Here is a 24,386-nt window from a genome sequence, read left to right as displayed (position 1 = left end):
CACACACACACACACACACACACACATTTCATCTGCTGCGAGTGGGGACTGTCTCTGTGTTTTGGATAGGGGAGGGGCTAACATACGCTGCCCATTGAGGAGATCAAAACACACTTCAACGTTAGATCCAAACTCTAGAAGAGTCGCAAGAATTGTTGTTTTTTTTAAAAACTCACCAGAGGGGTCTGAAAAGTCATTAAATGTAGCAACAAAGTCTCTAAGTTGGCAACACTCAGTCGCTGTTTTACCCTCCACTTTCTTACCACCGTCATCAGAGCTCACACTGAGCTCCCAGACAGTAGAGGGACACAACGACACAGGTACTCTGTCTTCTCCGCCCGTCATGTTAACAACACACATGCGTCCCCGCAATTGTTCCGCTTTGTCCTTCGCCTCAGGTTGCACATGCTTATGATCCGAGCTACATACTTGCTTTAAACTGAGATGTAAAACAAAGAAAAAAAGAAAAACACAAGCTGGACAGAGCACATGTGCCCTAACTGAGTGAGTGAAACTGAACAGTTCAATTTTTTTTTCATAAACCGTTCCATCCCTAGTACGCTCACACCTACAGGCAAATTCAGGCAGCAGCACTAACCAGTTAGTACACATGATTTTCCACTAGCATGATACTTTCACAAAATTTTAGACACTTAAAAAAATCTTGCTAAACGAACCAATGCACTAGCATAGTAAATATCTGCTCCTAATGGCTACAGTGATGATGCTTTCCTTCCTTTGTCTCCCTCAGCTGTCACCATCACTGAAAGGCAGCTAATCCTAACAAGTTTGTCCCCTTATTTTAGTGTGTATCAGATGTCATCGATGGAAGTTAAGCTGAAAACTTTGCCTGCTTTCTTTCTCCGCCGTTGTTGTCAATAGTTTTTACAGCTTATTCCTTTCGGAGCCAGATAAGCATGATTTTGGGACTATGTAAGGGAAGGCAAACCTCACTCACAAAAGGCAGTTGAATCAAACCTGCTCACTCAGTTGTCAGACAATCAGCTAGTTTGGCAGAAACAACTGATAAGATTCTGGTTATTATTCTGATTGGTGCGTACAATGACCAATCAATTTATTTGGCCTGCATGAAAAACTATCCCACCCTACAGATGCTATAGGCACTGAATTTTTTTATTGCATTGCTAGATTCATGAGGCACTACTAGCAATGGGATTACGAGAGGTTCTTCAACTATTATGTTAACTAGTTGGCTGCCATTCATGTCTAAAATCAACAATTATGTTTTTCATCTTAGCGGGCTGGTGGACGGCCTGGCGGACAGTCTGCCAGAGCTTGTCCAACAATATCAGGCTTTTAGACCAGTGTACTAACAAGGTGGCAGTGGTGCTCACGTTGGATGAGAGATCAGCATAGATTATGAAAAAAAGATGTGAGTTGACAGAAAGACGATGGGACACATTGGAGGTTGGACGAGTTCAGGCAGCTCATACTTAAAGAATGTGTCGTGATCGTGAGGAAAGACAATGGAGATCATGGAGAGGATCAAAGGATGAAGCTTTGGAGATGAGTGCTAAAACTAATCAAAGCTTGTTTACCCTTTCTTTTGATCAAAAATAGGTTTGTTATTGCTTGTTACTAAAGAACAGAAGAAGGTAGAGGCAAACTTTTTCCTGATGCAAAAAAGAGAGTCTATGATTTCTTTTGGTATTTAAATAAAAAATAATATTTTGTGGGTCTTAAAAGATTGGTCAAAATGCTCTGAAACAGCTGGCAGTGTGGGGCTCTCTACTCTCAAGACCAGCCAATGAGTTTTTTATTTTTTTTATTTTTTTCAAAAAAGATAACCCACTCTTACTCTTAGTTCATGTATTGTTAATTAATATACTTACAAGCTAGTGACAAACATCCATTGTATTTTTCCCAAGTTTAAAAAAAGGCAAAAATACTTTATGGGTGTAATTTGTTGATTAACATCCAAGAAAAACATGCTAACTTGTCCGACCAACAGATAAAATGCGAACAGGAGAGAAAACAACAAACAACAGTTTTACAGAGAGTGAAATTTTAAACTGTTCAAGGAACAGAATTAGATATTTTGACAGCAAACAGGACCATTGAATGGTCTGGACAAGGACAGCTATTAAGGGAGTCCCTTTGTCCACAGGGGGCGCCAAAGTCAACTCAAACTGAAATTCCTCATAGGAGTTTTAGACTCTGTTAAAACAGCATAACCTTTTTGTTAGACAGCATCACTGTAGGTGATTTTTACACAGCAACCAGTGTATTGTTATTTTATCATTATGCGGTCATTGACACACACATAAATCAATGCATGAACACAAAAACACACCCTAGGTAACTTACACCAGGAATCTCTCTGTGCTGTGACTGTGCTGCATGCTCTGCAGATCTTCAAGGTGATGTTGGGAGATCCATTCAGTCACTTTAAATGAATCTCTTTGCGCTCGGTGAGACCTCCCTAACTCAATAAGACCCGTCAGTCAGGCTCCAAGTCTTCTCCTTCATCTCTTTATGTTTTAAGTGAGAGCACTGGAGTAAATTTCTCTCTGACTATTCCAAAAATCTCAGCCACACACACACTCACGCACACACGTACACACTTAGCCGGTGGGTTATCACCCTTATCTAGGAGGGATGAGGGGCTGAGTCGAGGGGCCTATTGAGAGGAACAGAGACAGCCATGAAAGGGTTTAAAAGAAGCAATAGATCTCCCTGGGGCTGCAAAGCTTTCCCTTTTCTGTTTATGTCATGTGGAGAGGGAGAGAAGAAGAGAGAAGGAGGGGAGAGGAGGAGAAAGACGGGCTGACAGAGAAGGACACAGAAGAAGAAGAAAGGGAACGCTGAGTGAGGCAGGAGGAGATAAATGGGCAGAGTAAAGACAGGTAGGTAAAGTGAAGGAGATAGGGCGACAGTATAGTGAGGATAGACGGCTTTAAACCTGTTTCAGTTTGGGAGAAGAGTGTGCAAAGAGAACAAAGGGTAAAACCAGGTACCAGCCTCTCGAAAAATCACACTTTCTTCCTCCATCTCTCCCTCGTGTGTCAAGCTGAGTTTCCTGCCCTCACACTCGCTAGCTTTAACACTTTTATATCTGCTGCTTCCTCGTTTTTTGCTCTATACCTGCTCTCCTTCCATCCATGTGTGTAGGAGAGTGCTCTCATTTCACGCATGGACCTGTGCAGAGGGTGGAGTAATTAGGGTCCATTACAGCCTGCCGTGAGTGATGGTGCTCATGATGCTTTTTATTACAGAGTCAACGTCAGCGGGATAGGCAACATTACAATTATCACTCTGTATCACTCACTCACACAAACACAAAAAAAAAAAAAATCACCAGGGGGAAACTTTGTACGCCTGTTTGATGCAGTCAGAGTACAAAAATAAGGGGAATGAAACCATGAAGGCCACAAGGGAAGGGCTTTCCAAGAGCTGCCTTGCTTCTGTAATTAGATGTATTTCCATGTTTGGGTTGGAGGAAGGCTTGTGTTTAAAAGTGCCAGCAAAATAACAAAGCAAAGATGAAGACTGTTCTCAGTGGAGCTACTGTGGCGCTCCAATCATCTTAGGAATAGAAGTGAGTAAAAAGATTCTGTTGTCAGGGAACACTGTAAAAAATATATAAATCTGTTGGTTGGTTTTATTGTATAAAGTGGAGAACTTTTCGACATCCAAAAGTTTGAATAGGTGAGAAATCAAAGACTTTATCAAGTCATTTTCTTCAAGTGTGTTATTCCTACAGCTTCCTCTGGTTTGGTTGGCTGTAGCTCAATTAGATATTAGTCTCATTTACTCAAACTTCTGACAACCTCTGACATGGTAGCTTTGCAAGAATTCAAAGAGTTTCTTTAAAATTACTTACTACAGATGAGGTATAACAAGGGTATAAATGTGGTGACTGCCACCAGCAATTTCATGTCCTATCTCTTAAATGTCCTATCATTTCCTATCTCTCTCTGACAAGCCCACTTTCTTCTGATTGGCCAGCCCACTGTCACCCTGGAAATGCTGTTATGTCATTCCCCCCCAAATGCAAAAAAAAAAAAAAAAAAAAAAAGCATTACCAGGCCTGTAGTTGGCGCTAAAAGTGTCTTGTCCAGAAGCAGCTTTTAGGAGATCTCTGCCGAAGTAGAGTTGGGCCAATCATCTGGTGTATTGGCGAGTGCAGAAGTGGTGCAACAGATTCATATATTGTTGAAAGACAGTCGGCAGATTCAGCAGCACAAGCAGCGACACTCATGCGCATTTGTGGAGAAGAGCGTGATGTCAGCATTCCACTGAAAACTCTGGCTTGCTGTTTACACAGGAACAGTGGCAGCTGTGTTTCAGAACAATTCCACTCTGGAGGCCATTTTTAAAAGTTCCATATCAGGTCAGCTAAAACCTAATTTCCGTGTCAAAATGAGGCAGAACCCAACAGTACCTTTGCGTTTCTTACTATATCCATTGTTGTGTAAATGGCCCCTTAAGCTAGGCCTAGTATATTTGACTATCGTTAGTTTTATATTTTTGTGATGTTATAGATTTTCTGAAGAAAATAAAGGTCTGAAATAGCATGTTTAAAGCAGTCTGAAAACTGAGCTCAGAGGACGGAGTTACACTGCCATATGTTCAGCCACAAGTTTTATATGTTGCCCCTTTCTAGAGTAAAAATACAGAACTAAAAAAAATCTGTGTCTACACTGAGTACAAATACAGAACAACAATATGCCGTATGTAACTTCTTCAAACGTAAATCAAGGCCTTCAGCTGCTTTGACTGCAGGAAGTACCAGGCCTTCACATGAAGGACGCTTGTATTTGAGGCAGGCCGTCATTTCAAATGGTCTCTGTCTAAAAAGTATGATTGTTTGTATTGTGGTGCATGCCTTCCTTTGAAGCAAAATGTGCTTTTGTCTTTTTCAGTGAGCCTCGTAGCAAATAACACCTGATTCACTAATAGAGGCACAAACATCAGTTAGAGAGAAATATTTACTGTCTGCTGAGAGCCAGTTGTAAATTTGTATCAGTATTTATTCATTGGTGTTGTTAAACTGAAACTTTTCAGTGATCAAAACTTCAATTACACCTCTGGGTGATCTAAAAATAACATATTTGTAAATAAGGTCTGTAAGCATGACTTCGTAAATAGTTTTATTATAATAACCAAGGGTCAAATCAGCGTAAGGCTGCCTGAAGCTCAAAATGCACATTTAAGCTGTGCAATTACAAACAATGGGGTTTATTTTTTACTTAGTGGCTTTATCGGGATGAGCTGCTTTTTGATGGATTTCTCCAAGTACAGTTAGATAAATATAACCTACAAACTAATTTGTCACAAGTCAACAAAAACAAAGAGATACATGATAAGCTGGTCATTATGTAAGAGGAAAAACTTTGGGGGCTCTAATGTCGTAACGCCGCACAGGGGGCGCAAGCCTGGCGCACCTTGCGCACCTTGCGCAGTGCTAATTTCGTGCGGCGCACCGCCATGCGCTGCCAATTTGACAATTTGGTAGACCGTCTGCGCAGAGATGGGTGTGACTGCGCGCCAGGGGGAGTTGACGGCGCACCAGGGGGAGGTGTCAGCAGATTCATGTTGGTGCAGTGACAATTTTGTGCCTAAAAAGTGCGCTGAAAGCTCGCCAGCTCCAACCTGGTCTATCCTCGGCGCAAGGCGGAGCGCACCCTCCACAGCTGTAATTTGGTGACAGGTCATGTCAGCTCATGTCAACAAAGCCTCAGAGGCAGGTTTCCAGAGTGTCAGGCACATTTTAATGCAATAAACAATCACAGCAATCACTATTTAATGTAACCGTCTGAACCAGCATATACACTTATATCTATATTAAATGTCCCGTCACATCTGATGTCAGATTAAAGCCGTTTGTCATAGTGGAAAGTTAACCTGACAGCAGCTGGAAGTTTGATGCACATCTTACAATAAAACAATAAACAGCCTAACATCTGATAATGAGTATATATCTGGCTTCTCTTATTTCATTTAATTCAAAGAAAAGAGGGAGAGAAAAGACAAAGAAAAAAGAGACAAAATAAATGTATGTCACTCAGGATTTACCCATGATTTCCCATATTTCTCTGTTTTAATCTTTATTTTTAACGTGATCTAAAAAGATGTAGTACATTATTGTAAGGAGGATGAGGCGGAGACACCGGGAGAGTATACAGTATATCACCAAAGGTTCTGCTATTTGGTGATGACAAACCAGGAGTGCAGGTGGATCAAAAGTATTCTGAATGGATAAGCCAGCTGTGTAACTGTGTCTTAATTTTGTACTCCTATTAATGACAAAGGAATAGATTACATCTGTTCCGGGAGCTGGCCCACGGTGACGCGCTTCGTGTCCTCTGATGCGCCCCACTGTCCATTCTTCTGCTGCAGGGACAGTGGCTCTGACCGTCTCCGCTACTGAGTCTTTCCAGCACACTCTCCGTGGTGCTGGGGATCACTCAGACCAATCAGACGCTGCGCCTCGGCTGCAGGGCATTTAAAGGCGAGGAGAGGGGCTCAGTTGATTGGTGAAAACAGCACTTGGCTGTGTTAAACCCACTCATAGCTTTTCTCCTCCCTCTCTGCCATTTGCGTGGAGGGAGGCATGGACGCGCACCTCTGTGCTCCACTGCACCTTGACTGCGCCTCTCTTGGCACTGCAGGAAACTTGAAAAGTGCGCCGGTCACGCCCTGTCCACGCGGCAAAGGCCGGCGCAGGGCAGGTGCGCCTGCGCTTGCGCCTGGTCTACGAAATTAGAGCCCTGGGTGGTCAAAATTTTCAACGCACATCTTGCCTCTTTTTGATAACTTTAGGTTAGTAACGAATGCAGTCAATCTTTTCTCTGCTTCCCATTGCCTCATTTTTTTTATTTAACCAGTTGCTAATTTCATCATCTATTGTCCATCACATTATATTTTTTGCTGTAAAAACAAAATAGTGAAAGAAACTTTTTTAAACTGGAGGAAGCGAGGTGATAGGATACTGGGAATATTGAGACCGTTTTAGTCGGGCAAACAATTAGATCAAGAAGCATTCAGCTTTTCAGTCTGTACCTCTGATTGACTCCATGGTTAGACAGGTCAAAGCTGAATGCTTAAAAGACAGAGTGCATCCTCTCTTTTAAGAACAGATGATCATCTGATTTATTTTTCAAAAACAAGTTTTAACAGTGTGACAGGGTAACACAGCTCTGTTAGATCACCCATCTTTTGATCTTACTTTTTAATTCATAGAAATCTTTTTTTTCAGTCTTGTAGAAATGATCTCAACACCAAATGTGTTTGAATAATTAACATATATCTACTGATCTGCTCATGTAAGTTTGCTCCATTTAAAGAGAAAGTCTGTATAATAAGATTGTCAAAGACAGAGCTTCACAGGCACATTATCACTGCAGCAAAAACAGCCTTTGTTGACAGGAAGCATGCAGTGAGAAATTATTCTGTTCCTACTGTGTATACATGCTCAATTTCACATAATTGTTTTCAATCCATTGAGACTGAGATTTATAGCTGGAATCTGCACGACCTATCATTATTGGAAACCGTTCAATGCTAAGTGGAGAGACATTCCAGACAAGGCCATTTAAAGGATCACAAACTTTTGCAGGATGACATCACTGCTGTGTTACAACCTCGTGACTATGAGGCTTTTAATGTGACATCATCCCAACCTTGAGACGAGGAAATCCCATTCTGATTTTTAAGAGCCTTAAAGAGGGACAAATTCGTAATCCAGACCTTGTGACGGGATGTAAATCGTCTTCCAGAGGGCAGAGAGTCAACGCCATTCTTCCAGATTTTTCTGAGTCATCCAAGAGCGGTGAGGAGTTGTTGTTGTTTTTTTTTAGAGGAATGTAGCCGTTCAGCCCTGCTGCTCTATTACTCACTGTGTCGTGTTGGCAGGGACTCAAGAGACAATCCTCAGACTGGGCCTGAGGTCAGGAACGTGGAGGGAAAACTTACAGCGCAATACGTCAGCTAGCATGCTCCTTAGCCTCCCTCATGGGAAGTTTTCTTTTCAAACCTTGGTAAACCACATATAGGCAGCAGGTTTTTTCCCCCCTGAACAGTAAAGCCTCCTGCCCTCTCTTTTCTTTGCACACACAGCGTGACATCTCTCATCCTTATTACTCCTATATGTGTGTGTTCTCTGGTGTGTGAAGCGTGTGATTCAATTGGAGCCATGGGGAGTGGGTGACACAGCATACAGAGTGAAGACCTCTTTTATGTGTTATGTCAAATGAAAGACAAGCAGCCATCAAAGACATATTGTGTTTGCTCTGATGTGAGCCCATCAACTGTACTTTTTGCCATCTTTATTTTTCCTTCATTATCCGAACTACAGGCTTTAACCACTGCTCAGCTCCTCGTAATCACACACATCTCTCATTTTGCCCTTTTCAATGGGATATTTGAAAAGGAATGTAGGAGGGTGGAGTTGTACTTATGAAAACTTAATTAAATATTTAGAATTTTTTTATGAATTGACTTTTTGAGACATCTTTCTAACCATTTTTTCTCATTTTCATGTGCCCACAGCCCATGTTTTCAGTCACACCCAGCCTTGCAACCAACGTCAATGCTGCTGCAGCAGCAGCTGCTGCGTTTAACCCCTACCTTGGCCCTGTGTCGCCAGGCCTGATGCCTGCTGACATCCTGCCCAGCGCCCCTGTACTGGTCACCAGCAACCCCAGCGTCCCGGTACCGGCTGCTGCTGCTGCCGCTGCACAGAAACTCATGAGGACAGACAGACTGGAGGTGAGAAAAAACACAAGCCTACACTACAGACTGTATGTAAAGGTGTCTATACACCTCACACTGTTCAAAAGTGAAGCTAAAATAGCTTAAAGAGGTGCACTGACACATTGCTGGTTGCATTGCTTTGGGAATCAGAGTCTATGTGAGATAAGCTGGTGGAGCTGTGATGCAGATGTTCCATCCCTTCAGTCGATAGAAACACATATTAAATAGACTGAGAGTGTATTGGGACATTAGATAGGATTGCTACTTTGCATTATATTCCTCTTCTACACTGCTAACTGGGTGTACATAAGATAATCAAAACCACATTTGTTAACAGAGCTGTCAATCATGACTCCATACCTCGATTTTTTTTTTTACTTAAACTTACTAAAAAGAACAAAATTATCCCCCCCAAAAAAATCTACATGTTTTTAAAAACAGCATGGAAAGAACAAACTAAGATGACAAAAACTATGTATGGTTAAAAACAAAATGAGGTGGGCTCCAAGACCAATGCTGCAGACTGTTATGATGAGGAGCTCCAAATGTTTTGGCTTTACTTTATGAGAGCTGTCACACTGTCTATCTTTTTATGCTGTGTTTGTTTAACACACAGTACAAAAGAGAGGTAAAATATTGTGACACAATTAGGTAATGTAACTATTTAACACTTTCGGATTAAACAACCAAATGTTAACAAATCACATGGTGAGAATCCCTTTCCCAGCTATGAACACACACGTAGCTTTGAAAAGGGGTGTCTGCCTGTTAGAATATTAAAAGCACTGGGCTGAGGAAGTCCTGCCTCCTCTGATTCTGTTTGTTGACTTTAATTATGTATCTAGTACACAGTTTCTGTAACCGTAACTACATCCCATTACCATATTACAGCCATTACCCAGACTTAAGCAAAGAGACACAGATGTTAATGAGAGTATCTCTCTGCAAACATCCCCACTGCCGATTCTGCGTCCCATCAGCAGGCAGGAGGCAGCGCTGTATGCCACAAACTTAACTCATACTGTATATTCGGGGACAAATCTTTAACTCTTCTGTGAAAGCAATCCGTCATTTGAAACCTGACTGCCGCTCCTCTGGCTGTGTCCAGATAATCATTAATTGGACAGTAAGCCAATCTCATCCATTATGCCGCCCCACCCGGGAAACACTCACAGCAGAGTATTGGGGCAATTTAAAAGCCGTGTGGGCACGTTAGGAAGGTTACACCTGAAACTTAAAGTGGGGTAGCTGGCTAATTAATAGCAGGCGAAGCAGAGATGGTCTGCGGGCCTCGACAAATGGGTACATGACACACATACGCCGAGGGAAGGGGGTCAATGACAGGAAAAAGTGATGCAGGGTGAGGTAGGAAACAATTTGCAGACCTGTTGTGGTCATAGGGGTGAGGAAGAGGGGAAGATAACAGAAAGTAATGAGGGAGGTTTGATTGAATTTCATGGAGGAGTCGTGACTGCTGAGAGGAAGGAGGAGAGGAACATGCGGGTCTTGACTCACAGTGAAATGATCTTCTGGCAATGGGTTGAAAGCATTCTGCAGTCCAGCAAACACACAAGCAAATATGAAATATTTATTAGCCAAATGCAATAATTGAGAGGAGAAAGCTGTTGTGTGATTTAACTGCTTTGTCACTGAAGAAGCTGTGGCTCAGTGGTCACTTCTGCCCCCAGCTGGGAGTCCTGGTTTGGTTTTTGACCAAGGGACTTAATACACTAGCCTCAATCACCAGGAACTAGGCTCTCTAAAAATATCTTCAAGAAAAAGGGTTGGCCATATTTTAGTTTCTCTTGTGTGTCATTCAGAATAAACATAGCTGGAATTCAGCAAGCTGACACACATACCAGTCGTTAGATATGTTACAGGCTATTTCCTGGAGGCTGAGAGAAATTTCCTATTTTAGAAGACAGCTCTCCCCAGAAATATTTCTCTGTCTACATCTCTTGCTCAGCTTTAGTGCTGACTTTCAGCATGCATAAAAATCGCATGTTGCTTACCTGCAACCATGGTGATATAAATGGCCCAGAGGGATGGTTACCATGGGAATGGAAATATGATTAACAGGCCCCTTTATTTGTTTGTCCAACTAAGCACTTTCACCGAGTTAGCTCCCTCTAATGCATGATTAAACACAGTTCAGAAAAAAAACACACACACACCTGGCACGAAAGCGTCACTTCACTTCCATTAAGTGTGTGCTAATTTTGTTTCCATACCACACACACACACACATGATCCCCCAAAGACTCTCACTGTGTCTCCTTGATCCCCATCTCCCTGTCCTTTACTCTTTATTCATCAACCAGTCTTACATTTCACTGTCTCCCTTGTTTCTACCCTCCCTCCCTACAGCTCTAACATCTGCCTGACAACAAGGCGCTCTCTCTTTCTCCCTCTCCCTGTCTCTCTTTCTTTCTCTTTTTTAAATAAGACCATAGCAGCAGTGGTGGTGAATTTATGTCTGCCTGTACGTGACAATTCACATGTGAACATTTAGTATGTGAGGCAGGTACGTAAGAGAAATGAGGAGACAGACAGGAGGGAGAATCCTTCCTGCCTGGCCGCCGCTCACAGATGGGTGATTGCGGATGATGAGCCGTCATGACAGCAAACAGAGCAGGGTTAGTTTGTAGATAGCAGCGATGGTGGCCTTTTGTCTGCCCACCGTTCCACCAGCAAATCAAATCCTTTATGCATGCAGACAGTGAGACCGGTAAACAGACATTTGGCAAATGGTTTGTTCTATCTCAATAACTGATAGATCGATACAGCGTAGCATGAAATTACATTTCATTTGGAGGAAGATAGGTTTCTGAATGAGACTCAACAGTGTCTGTTGGCGCTGAAATGGACATCTTAAGTTATTGCACAGCTCTTTAAGTGTCAAAATTTAATTCCAGGAAAAAACGCTGCCTCATAATTCAGAAGTGCACCCACCTTCTGTTTGTGTGTGAGTGTGTGTGTGTGTGTTTATGTGTGGGTTTGTGATTACGTCAGCGACAGCCTCCCTCGAGGGTAACCAGCCTCTATATTTCCCATGAGCCTCATTGAGCCCTCGCATTCAGGCTGAGGCAATCAGTTTCCCAGCTGCTCATGCAGATGCTGCCCCCTTCTGTTTCCTCTGAGGAACAACAACAACACAGCTCATTTGAATAATGGATAAATGTGGTGTGATTGATGAGTCTGTAAACGCCGGTTACAGCCTGTTCTGCTTATCAATCAGCTGTAATGGCTGGATCTGTCATCAAGATTGGTTAGCTCTGTCTGCTAAAGTGATTGTCAAGTTCTCAAATGACTGAGCAGATTGATTACTTCATCAAACATGAAGTAAAGTGAACTGTGACTTCATAATGACTGTTCGTGGTCTTGTGCTTGTGTGTGTCTGAGGTCTTATTGTCATGTGGACAAAGAGGAAAAGAAGTGTGTGTTTTTGTGCTCCAGGTATGTCGGGAATACCAGCGAGGGAACTGCACACGCGGGGAGAACGACTGCCGCTTTGCCCACCCTGCAGACAGCACGATGATTGACACCAACGACAACACAGTCACTGTGTGTATGGACTACATAAAGGGCCGCTGCTCGAGGGAGAAGTGCAAGTACTTTCACCCTCCAGCTCACCTGCAGGCCAAGATCAAAGCCACCCAACACCAAGTCAACCAGGCTGCTGCTGCTGCAGCCATGGTAGGTATCTGAACATAAATTACAACACTGAGACAGAAAAGGTCATTAATGGAGTCAAAGAATCACCAGAGCAATTCAAAGAGAGGATGTCAAGAAGTTATCCCAAAATCAAAAAATTCTTATTTGATAATGAGGCTTATTGTTTATTTAGTTCTTTCATACTTGTTACAGTCAGGATCTTCCACCCTGTACTTGATCTCCCTGCACCCCTCCTGTGCCCCCCCCCAGCTCAAAACACATCAAAAATACAGTGCGATGGTGTGCTTTTATGAGCAGCAGGCTGTAGTGATCCTGCTGCCATTTTTCTGACTTTGCTATCCCTGCCCCCCCTTATTTTCCCGCTTTCTTAGTTTCATATTTACTCTTGTTGACAGCCAATAGTTGTTGTTGTTTTCTTTTCTTTTCTTTTCTTTTTTTCTGTTGAAAGGGCAACTATGAAATCAATTTGAACCACAATTCTGCAATGCAGAAAAAGTTTCCTGTAAGGGGACAAAATGAGGTTTTGCTCACCCTGCCAACTATACTGCAGATGTCATTATGCAGCAGTTATTCAAAAGCAAGGAAACTGAATCTGGAGTAACATCAGACCTGCATACTGGTGTAATGGTAAAATTGGACTTGTTTTTTTTCCCTCTTTTTCTCTTAAAATTTTAAAAGTCATAAGCTATTCTTTTGCTTTTGTTTAGCTTGTAGCTTTCAAAATGGTTGTTTTAGAATGAGTCAACACTTTTTGGATCACATATAAAATAAATGAATAAAAAGGGCTTTTCTGATCAATGAGCTCGCACTATGGTGCTTTGGTTTGAATCGAAGCTGACGTGGTGAGGCTTGTGCTTGGATGCTTTATTGATTTCTTTATTATTATGTATCTACAGTAGTACAGCAGTTTCCATAATGTTAAGATACAATCTGTACCTAAATTATTGTGTGTACTGGAAATGTGGAAACTCTATTTACTCTCTTAAGTAATTAACTTGAAAGAAGTATCTTCTGTCTGAGATATTTCAGTTGTCTTGAAGCAAAGATAGGTGGCATAATGAAGCTGGTTCTCAACATGAGTTACTGTGCATATTTTCATGTGAACAGGGAGGAGTTAGCATCCAGTCAACTGCAAGCATTATCATCATCCTGTTTTAGAACCTCAGAGCAAACTGCATTTCCAAAATGAAAAAAGACCAGCAGACCAAATTCTGACAGTGAATATGCGTAGTCAGGCTTGTAATATCTATTTCCCATCATTAGTGCACGATACATCCGACTTTAATAACTCCTGTTTATTCCCTCAACCTAATTTGTTGCTCTGATTTATTCTTGTGGCGTGTATGACCATTTCAGACGTCAGAAGCGCTGCAGCTGCAGCCCTGACGATGTCAAACACAGATGGAGGTAATAAAATAAATATGAAAAACATGAGTCAAAGCCATGGGTGTGAGTAACTTTACGTCTGCACAACTACGTTTCTGCTGAAGGCTGATTTCAGGAAAGTTAGGATGCTTTTAATAAAAATGTGTTTATACCTAAAGTTGTTCAGGTAGACAAAGCAACCTTTCCTTTTTTTTTTTTTTTTCTTAATTAGTGATTAATTCTTGTTGGTGTTCAGTGCAATCTGTACCTATCAAGTAAAATCCTGCTTCATTGTTCAGGCCTGGGGTGAGGATCCAGTATTACAGCCATATAGTGTCAGAGCGATGCAAGAGCACAGTGTTTACAAACACCGAATAAACAAAGTCTATGAATGTGGAATTCTTATAACATATCAAATAAATCAGAATAATCCAATGTTTATTTATGGATTAGACAAATGTGACCCATAACTTCCCCTGCCTGGACCACAACAGTGTTGCACCTAAAGAGGGGGTATTGTGCTTATTTAAAGGTTTTAAACTGTCTCTCTGGTACCCATGCTGTGGCTACACATGTTTTAAAGCTAAAAAAAAATCCCCTTTTTTATTACTCTGGTGTTTTATAAACACTCATTCCAGCCCCTGTCTGAAAGTTTTAGCTGTTGTCCTTTTAAGGCTCCCCACTCCACAAACCCCCCTCCCTCTGATAGGCCAGCTCTCTGATAGGCCAGCTCTCTGATAGGCTGGTTGGTGGCAGAGCAATGGGACCTTGGTATTTGAGGCCCACTCCTCCAACTTTTTCTGAACCAATTAGGAAGTCCCTATGTGATGACCTCATCACTTAGCCTGTCTTGTGAAGAGCTGGTGTAGATCTCATACTGTTCTTTAAAACAGACTATTTTGCGCAGTTTACAGAAAGATTCGGGGATTTCTACGACAAATGAATTTGTAACAGTTCCTGTTCTCTTGTTATCTGCACATGCTCAGTAAGGACATCCAGCAATGTTGCTTTGTATCCATATTTAAAAAATGAGAAAGCATAATACCCCCTCTTTAAGAAAAAAAAATGAAGTGAATAATTCTCCCCAGTAACCCTACTGCCATTAATGTGCATGCTCTAGTCTTGTTATTGTTGTATATTGCATTCCAATGATTTGTTTTTTTATGTTTGTTTTTTTTGTTTTGTTTTGTTTGTTTGTTTGTTTTTCTCACCAACCCACACTGCACTGCTGCCCCCATGATGCACCTCCGCTTGCTGGTTTATGTTAATGCGCTTGAACTCCCATTGGCCCATTGCCATCATGTGCTCGCTGCCTGCTAATTAAGACTCAGTCGGCTGTCAAATCACTGAAGCGACCCCTCGACGCAACTTTTGACCTGGTACTATGACCTTTCACCTTTTCGGCTTGGCATGTAGCTGTGATGTAGTGAATATACTTTTGTAGTTCTGTCATGGTGCAGATATTTAACAACCTGAAACAAGGAAACACTGAGGGGTGATGAACTGATTTTTTTCTCACTTTCAAACGAGTTCTCAAACAACTATTTGGATATGAATTTTAAACTTCAACCAAAACAGTTTGATAAAAACACCTCAGGAGTTTTGCTTTAAGTGGTCAGTTCATCACCTTGGGTGAATCTTACATAGTTTGTGGCATGTTAATGTAACAATTTGATGTATTATATGATGTAGTAGTGTTTGCATGATGTTCTCACTTCCCATATTGCATGTGTAATGCTAAGAAAAGGTGTCTTAATGTTGCTTAGAGTGTATTTTTCTCATGGAGCTGGCAGTGCAGCTTGCCCTGACTACATAATTTCTTTCAACAGTCCATTAATCAATATAATAGTTTGTATTGTAGCAATTTTTACCCGAAGATAAAATGCCTTACATGCAAAATCAATATTTCATGTATTCAAAATAATTTTATAAGACTCTTTGAAGTGTTGAGTATGTTGTCACAGTCTGTCACTTAGCACCACTATATATTTATCAGAGATGTTATGTTGTCCACTGCCTGCTTGTTGGTGATAACTGTTCAAAAAGAACGACTTTATCTTCTAATGAAATTCTTTCTCCTCTCTGTCCCAAACGTCACTGCCACCATCCTCAATTTTTCCTCACTCCCTTCTACCACTTTTTTGTTCTGTTCTTCTTCTTTTTTTTTTTGGGTGTCATCCCCTCACCAGGGGCTCCCTCCCGTCTTGCCTCCTTTACCAAAGAGACCTGCACTTGAAAAAGCCAACGGTGCCACCACTATGTTCAACGCTGGTGTATTCCAGTACCAACAGGCCCTGGCCAACATGCAGTTTCAGCAGCAGGCGGCCTTCATACCATCAGGTAGGGCTGTGACACTGGTCATGGTAGTCATGTCATACTGTTGCTACTGGCTGTCATTCTCACAGACCTCTGATTAGGTTTTGGCATCTGCAGTGAATGGCTGAATGAATGTGTGACTTGTATGTTGGTGGCAATGTGGAAAGTAAAGGTGCATGGATGTAAGTGCACATGTACCTTAAGCATGGCTGAAGGTCAGTTTTTTGGTTTGTTTTTGTGTTTATTTATTTGTCGTGGAGCAGACATTTAGGGTAACATTAACAGTGGAAAATTGAAATTTAGGTTCCATTAAGAGAATAAAGACACAATAATTTAAGAAACAAAGTTTGACGAAAAAAAATCTTCATTAATGTGAGCATAGTCATAAGTTCATAAGAAAAAGTTGGATGTCTTCCTCACTATTACCAGAGACACTATCAATCCTCCAACATCAAATTTGAACAGTTTGTCATTCATTCCACCAGAGCTGCCTTCTTACACCTAAAAAAAACCATGCATTTTCCATCCACTACTCTCCTATCCTGACCCATTACTTACAGATTTGGCTACTGCGACAGCACCGTATATGGTTCATCCCAAAAGTTCACAAAATACTCCAGTGAAGTCTGTCTACTTACTTACTCCAGCTAACGCAACCACATCGACTGTCCTCCACAATTTTCACTGGCTTCCTGTTCTACTTAAACCATCTTTTCTGAACGGCTGCTAACTGTTGATGACATTATTTTATTTTTTTATTTTTTTTTTTACTGTTTATGTACATGTAGTGTTTGCACACACACACACACACACACACACACACACACACACACACACACACACACACACACACACACACTAACACAGGCTTATTTCAGGTTCGTATTTCCAGCCACCTCGTAGTCATCTTACACTGTGGCCCATATTCTCCTCTGACAGCCTAAGAATAGCCTGCCATCGATTCCCTTCTGTGAGCGATTCGGGTACTCAGATTCTCATACGTCCCACACTTCCACACTGTCAGGTCACTGCAGCGCAATTTCAGGATCCTGAAAGCAGGTTATTTGAGACTACAGAGGTTCAAACTGCTGTTACACACCTGACAGGAAAATTGGACCAGTGGTAGTGTTTAATCTGCCCTTCCGTTTTATAGAGAGAGAGAAAGCTGAAGACTGTGAAGTCCTCCTCTGCTGAGCTTTTTGTCTCATCACGCTTCTTTACTCTGTGCATTAATGTAAACTCAGATCAAAGTTTGTTAATCACCACGTCTGACTCTATAACACTTGTAATGAGTTTTCTTGATTTCTTCTCCCCTCCTATTCACTCCACTCCCTGTTGCAATGCATGATGGGCAGGCTCGATTTTGTGCATGACACCTGCAACAAGTGTTGGTAGGTGCCAGCTTTTCTTACTGATTATCATTGAGCACATTGTCACGTGTCATTTAACTCACCACATAATGTGAGCACATTGTTCTTTCTTTGTTAATTGAATCCTGAAATGGCTCATAAAAAGCAAGAGACAAATTCTGATTTTGGATTTAATTGTCAATTGGAAGTTTAATGTTTTATTTAACTTGTCTTTGTAGTACAGAATGAACCCTCTTTGCTTTGTCTGCTACCTAATGCTTGTTGCAGTGATAAACACCTCTGACCTTGGTGTCATTTGACCTTGAGCTTCTACAGCACCTCATTATATTGTCTGGTTATACATGCCACATAAACATGAGGAGTTATGACTGATAATCAATGTTTAAAGTTCATTTTCTGCCTTATTTTTAGTGGAAATGGTTGTTTGCTTTTTTTATTCATTCATTCTTTACGTGGGACTCATACTGCGAAACATGAAATCTAAACATAAGCTTAGGTTTTTTTTCTGACAAAAAAATTCTATCCAGACTTCCCAAAAGCACGTTTTATTTTGGGATATTTGAAGACAAAAGTGACACCAGAACTGCATGTAAAGACTGAAAAAGTCAGCCAATAGAGATTAAAAACAAGTTTCTTGAACTGAGTAACTTTTTTTTCTATTTCAAGAAACTTAAAAAGCATATTTTTCTTAGCAGGTTTTCTTTACTTTTACAATTAACATACTTTTTCCTTTTATTACCTTGAAATAGAATATTTTTCTGGACTTATTTTAAGTCTAGCATGGCAGTTTTGGGGAAAAATAGGACAAACACTTGGATTTCATTTTTTCAGTGTACAATCTAAAATCTTTCTCCGATCTTTTGTCTACCTAATGTATTTTCCGTAACAGTTAACATCCATAATAAATGTAATTATAAGCTCAAATAGATTTTCTCATGTTTATCAGCATACCGTACACAGACGTACAAATGAAGTGTGACTATAACAAGCTTTAAATCTGCTGTTTCAACTGCCTGTGTGATCTTTCCCTCCAAGTACCCATGATGCACGGTGCTACCCCAGCCACTGTGTCTGCAGCCACCACATCTGCCACAAGTGTTCCCTTTGCAACCGCAACAGCCAATCAGGTTTGCTCCTCTCCTGCCTCCTCTTTCTCTCTGTCGGTATCAGCTTCGACTTTTCAGTAACTTCAGTAACTGTTGGCTCATTTAGTTATTTATTCAGTCATGTAATCCCCATGTGCCTCTTAATGAAAAATGCATTAATGCTACAGAAGTCCAACCTTCTGTGCTCTACAAGTAGCTGATACTGATTATTTGTAGAAAAAATGCTTTACTTTATTGAGTTGAAGATCTTATTTTACTCCTTTATGACTGGTGTCCTTGTCTCTCTCCCTCTCTTTCTTTATGTTTGTCTCTTTATATGCTTCTCCCCTTTTCCTCCCTTTCTCCCCTTCTCGCTCTCAATCAGATTCCAATAATATCTGCAGACCATCTGACTAGTCACAAGTATGTGACCCAGATGTAGGCATTTCCATCACAACGGTATGTGCCGCACTTCTTTATAACATCTCTCACATTGTACTGAAAGACAAGCAGCTTAACTAAGCATAAAAACACAGCTAGCCTGGCTTTCTTTAAAGGTCTTTCAAAGCTCACTAACTGGTGCATCACATAGCTCATCAAAGTGAGAGATTTATCCACATGAATTTTGGTCTGCTAAAGAGTGTGAGCACAGCACCAGGACAGAGCCATTTATTTTGCAGATCCTCTTTGCCAAATATATCTTTGCCACTGTGGATGCTTTGCAGGCAAAGTCCATTTATCAACCCGAGTGGTGCAAAAAAAAATGATATAGAGGCAAATCAAGCCACCGAGCACCATGTATTCCAAACTTTTTGTGATGATACACTAGGAAGCATCTCATAAATCATGCTTGGAACTTGGCGGTCAGTTGTAAAATAATGTTATGGAATCATTTCATTTGCATCCGCCTGATGGACCTCTGGAAAGTACTGTGTCCCAAGCAAGATCTTTTCAATGGGTGGATCTCTTACCCAAAGACTAAATTTAAACCCCAGCTTGTGCAGTCTAAAAGACCATACAGATGTTCTCAAAAAGTCCTGTAGCTCCTGGAGAAATCTCCTGCAGTTTGTGCTGATAGTGGAATGAGCTTCCCAGATCAAAAACATTTATATTTGTAACTGCAAACATGTTTAGTTTTGAATGTGTGCCTGAAGTGGACTTTTTATAAACTGGACTTCTGTTAAAGTCTTTTTACCTATGTTTTGTACGGCGTCCTTTGTTGCCTTGAAAGGCACCTTGAAAGGCACCTTGAAATAATAATAATAATATTAATTATTATTATTATTATTATTATTATTATTATTATTATTATTATTAAAAGACTTATACGAATATTCCCATGTTTCATGTTTCTTCCTCTGACCACAATGAATAAACAGTAGCTTATTTGCTATACAACCCCCAACAAAGTTGTACCTACTATGTACCTCTTGATCTGGTGCTGTAGTCAGTCATAGGGTAAAAAGATTCATGTTTCACTCATTGGAAAAATATTCAGTCTGGTCCATCACCTACCCCCTTCACAGCAATAATAGAGATTCAAAATTGTTTAAAAAAAAAAAAAATGATGATGTCATTGTCACCATTATTGCCTTTGCAGTTTTTAAAGAGGCATTACTGAACATTTTAGTCTGTTTCATAACCAGCTACAGACTCCTCACAGGAGCTTTAATATCACCAAATTTAACGTTAAAAAAAGAAAATCATTTAACCTTATTTAAGGACCTTATTTGATTCTCTGACATTCTTGTTTGGAGACAGAGGTCAACACTTTCTCAGGCTCGTTATTGAGATAGTAATAGAAATGCCAGCACTCACTATTTGTTATAGCTGTCTGCCTCCATCACATCTGATTGACTGTATTATTCTTTCCAGATGGAACTGGAGCGTGCTGACGTTGAGTCCAAGATTAGCAGTCACCCTTCACGCCTTGAACATCGAGGGCATAAACGAAGAACCAAACCTGAAGTGGTTTGGAATAAATCTGCATGTTAACATAGGAGGCACAGTTTGTTAAGATTGTTTTCATCATGCACACTATTACACAACAACTGAAAGGAACATCATTTGCATCAAAGACTGCCTTTCGCTCTGCAGAGGCAACTTACCTTTATTCACCGGACACACTTTGAATGTCAACATGAGGCAAATGTGCTGAGTGGTCATCATAAAACGCGACTGGATTGGTACGCCCATCTACCGGGAATCATGACTTGAGTTTGTATTTTGTTCATCAGTTGTTGGTCTTTCACCTAAATGTGTTCATTTGTTTACCCAGAGGTGCACCTTGAGTTTTTTTGATTGAGAAAGACAAAACGGGAAATCTGACTGAATCACATATGCATGCACAATTTCTTTCTTGTTTGATTTTGTTTAAGCAGTAATAAGGGAATTAACATACAGTGCACTCAGAGGCTCAACTGAATGTCTGTGAGGTGTCTTTCAAACCTTTGTAGCCTATCTCTCTATCTCTTAAGCACATGTCTTCAACCCTGTAGGCGTCCGTGTAAAGTGCCATACATCCTAAAACTCATGAATGGTATTTAAGCAGTGTTATCAAGAGTAATATTCCCTTTAAAACGTCTTATTTTTAAGTCTTGGGCAGCATGAAATGTCCAATTTTGTGACCTGTCATTCCCATAGCTACATGGATAACTCCCTATAGACTGTCTGATTCCCTTCAGTCTTTTTCTGAATGAATAGTTTTGTTGATTGGTTTCTCCATGAACCTTTGGTGTTTCGACTCTAAAAGTCAGATTGTTGTACGTGGGGTCTTGGCCTAAGTGAAAGACCAAAGACTGCCCAGCTGAAGACGTTGTTCCAATGAATAGCTTTGAAACAACAGGGCTGTATGTTGGTGTCCAAACTGCTGTGAGACTGAAGTCGAAATCGATAGTTGAGATCGATGGCGCAACTGGTGTGATTAGTTTTTCATTTGTGTGGTTATGCATATATTGAGACAGATGGTCAAAGTAGATGGAGTGTATTTGAGTGTATATAGTCAGATGTATTTAAGAATATTTGTTTTTACCAGAGAACTGTTTCAAGATAGTCAGCCAAAGTCTTTTCGTGTCACTGTTACTCAATATTGTGGGTAGACTACAGGGAGAAAATGTTTAAAAATGTGCAGGCTGCATTCGCCAGCCCCAAGAATGCTCATATTCAAAGAGTAGATCTCCAGAGCTCTTTGTTTTCGTCGTGTTTGGGGTGTTCTTCAGGCATATTAAAATTGGTGGATAGTACAGGGAAAGTGGCGAGAATAAAAAACGATTGTATTACTCATCCAAAGCCTTAGAATGTACCATTGGGTCAGCACAATGCAACATGCCATTTGAACCATCCAGTTGCCTAATCAACGCCATACTAACACACACACACACACACACACACACACACACACACACACACACACACACACACACACACACACACACACACACACACACACACACACACACACACACACACACACACAGAGCACTACGTATTCGCCACTTTTTGTCAGTGTTTTCTTAACTTTTAGATTAGGAGTGTTTCCTGTTTTGATTTAGAGACATTTTGATATTAGTTCAGATTTTTAGTTTGCATATTGTATTTATCTTTCTTACAATGAATATAGGATAAAAAGTGTGTGTTTTTGTGTGTTCCTCATGCACAGTTTCCTGAAATTCCATGTAATGTTGATTTGAGTATGATTATGATTGTAAACTCAATATTTTCTACGTTATGCATATTGTTGAACTGTATGCATTTGTTCATTTCTCTAGTCTCTTTTGTGTTCTTTGAACAAAGATGTTTTATATGAGTATCTAACAGTGATGAAATAATAGAACAGAGAGGCTAAGTTGCCACTGTGGCAACCATTGCCGATAACCGAGTAATATTTTAATGATTGTAAGGTTTGTAACTAGTCAAATAAGAAAAAAGACTATTATAAAAAATCTAGTTCTTAAATGTTTAGAGTAAAGATGTTATTTTCTACTGTATCCATTTCAAATAGTAACTATTGTTTGAATATTTTTACTCTCCCTGGAAATTGGGCCATGTTGGAAAACAAGCTGCATATTTGATCACTTTTGGGGGGCGTTGCTGGCAGGGTCAGGTGAACGTGGCGAGTAGGGAACCGATGTGCACACTCGTTTCTCACTCAGCCAACTGCAAACACAAATGGGTGGGGTGGGGGAATCTGGAGGCGATAAAAGGTGATAAAGGTTGACTTTTTTGCACTTCTGTACATAGTCAAAAAAGAGAGAATCATGTATATTGAGATCTTATTTTGAATAAAAAAAATAACGTCTATAATGACAAGGAATTTTGCTAGGATAACAAAAAAAAATCTTACGAAAGGCTGAACAAAATTGCTTGCATCAAAAAGGGCACTGAGTTCTCACTCTCCGACCCCTTTCGGAAAAGGCCAAGTGTTGCTCTTCTTTTTCGTCAGCAGCTTGTAGTTTGCCAGGTAACCTTCCGGAGGAGGCGTTCACTGACCTCCAGCGTGAGGGCCTGACTGGGTTTGTCTGGTCCCCTAACCTGCCTGTACCAACAGGTCTGTGTGTCATGGCCACGCCCTCCCAGGCCCAACCAACCACAACACGTCCTGTCTCTTTACTTTACTCCAAGAGGAATGCATGTTAAAGGAAATACATATACCGTTTAAAAAAAGTCACCACAGTAATACAGAATAAGAAAACATGTTAAACAGAAAGATGTATTTACAGTATACAATATTCTATCAATGTAATGGAATAAAATATATATAAAAATAAAAAAATAGAATAGTGGTTTATTTAAAAAAAGATACCTGAAGATATACTCACTAAAGTTTTACCACTTGGGGAGTTAAAATACATGCAACACAAACACCATAGCTATAAGTATGTTCTTTATGTTTATGTAAGCTGTGCTTCGTAGTAGATGAAACTGACCACACAGGAATGTAGTTCAACAACTGGCCGAAGTTAAGAATCGCATCAGATTGAGATCCTGTCGTGTGGTTTGGTTATTAAGTCGTTAGTTTGAAATATCGTCCTGATCATCTTAGTCATCTCTCATCTCCTACGAGCACGCATGCTTGCAGTTATGATATAATGTAAACTGAACCTTTTTTTTTTCATTTGTTTGTTTTCTCTGCTTGTAGTGCTGAAATGATGTATTCTGTCTTCTGCTGCAGTTTGTTTCTGCTTGTTTTACTGCTGCAGGCCCTGTGAAACTATGTGCCATGTTTGCACTCTGGCCACCTGCTACGAAGGCACCTGAAGAGAGGAAAAAGGAAAAAAAAACACTGATTGTCACTGTCTAAAGCCATAAAATATAATCTCATCAGATAGAAACGTAGTAGAGGGAACTGGAAGTGAAAAACAGGTGGTTATTTGTACCTTCTAAAACTGTGAGGGATGTGTTTGTTGTGTTTGCAGGGGTTTTATTAACTACAACATTGTGAATGAGATAAAGTCATGAATGCGGCTAATATAACCTGTTGTATGTTGGACATCTTTGGAGGATGTTTTTGTAAAGAGAAAAGTTCCTGACACATTTTTTCACTGGGCCTGCTTTGCTATATTTAATTCTTGCTGTTATGAATAAAAAAATGTATTAAAAATTTACAAATGAACTGAAGTTAAGACAAGTGTGTTCAGACGTATTATTTATACACATGGGACTGGAACATGATGTGTGGTGGTCTACAAATTCCCTCAATCCAGTCAAGCCTTTCTGTTATATATCCTGGACAAATTTTGATCCAAGGAGGCTCAGGATCTTCTGCTCACATCTTGGTGCTTGATACCACTGGAGATGGGATTTATGGCTCTTTGAGGGGAGCTCTCATTAATTTCTAAGAACCATTAAAAAGACTGGC

The 24,386-nt window shown here is 40.5% G+C and overlaps 1 protein-coding gene across 7 annotated transcripts in view; it reads left to right on the top strand.

The window, feature by feature from the left end:
- LOC141797609 (muscleblind-like protein 1) overlaps positions 1-24,158 on the top strand; it is a 90,936-nt gene extending 66,778 nt beyond the window's left edge. For 2 of the 7 annotated variants that reach the window (XM_074679151.1, XM_074679152.1), the window contains exons 4-11: positions 8,515-8,733; positions 12,175-12,414; positions 15,084-15,137; positions 15,948-16,098; positions 17,430-17,465; positions 18,480-18,571; positions 18,915-18,988; positions 20,405-24,158. In XM_074679151.1, coding sequence (XP_074535252.1) covers positions 8,515-8,733; positions 12,175-12,414; positions 15,084-15,137; positions 15,948-16,098; positions 17,430-17,465; positions 18,480-18,571; positions 18,915-18,971 — 849 coding nt within the window. In that variant the 3' untranslated portion in view covers positions 18,972-18,988; positions 20,405-24,158. The remainder of the gene's footprint in view (positions 1-8,514; positions 8,734-12,174; positions 12,415-15,083; positions 15,138-15,947; positions 16,099-17,429; positions 17,466-18,479; positions 18,572-18,914; positions 18,989-20,404) is intronic. The other 5 variants (XM_074679153.1, XM_074679154.1, XM_074679156.1 and 2 more) reach the window with 5 other exon arrangements.
- The last annotated feature ends 228 nt before the right edge of the window (positions 24,159-24,386 follow it).

Source organism: Halichoeres trimaculatus, unplaced genomic scaffold (genome assembly GCF_033239565.1).
Source record: "Halichoeres trimaculatus isolate MK-OKI-2021-1 unplaced genomic scaffold, fHalTri1.1 fHalTri1_scaffold_9, whole genome shotgun sequence".
NCBI classification, from domain to species: Eukaryota; Metazoa; Chordata; class Actinopteri; order Labriformes; family Labridae; genus Halichoeres; species Halichoeres trimaculatus.
This window is presented reverse-complemented; position numbering and strand designations above follow the sequence as displayed.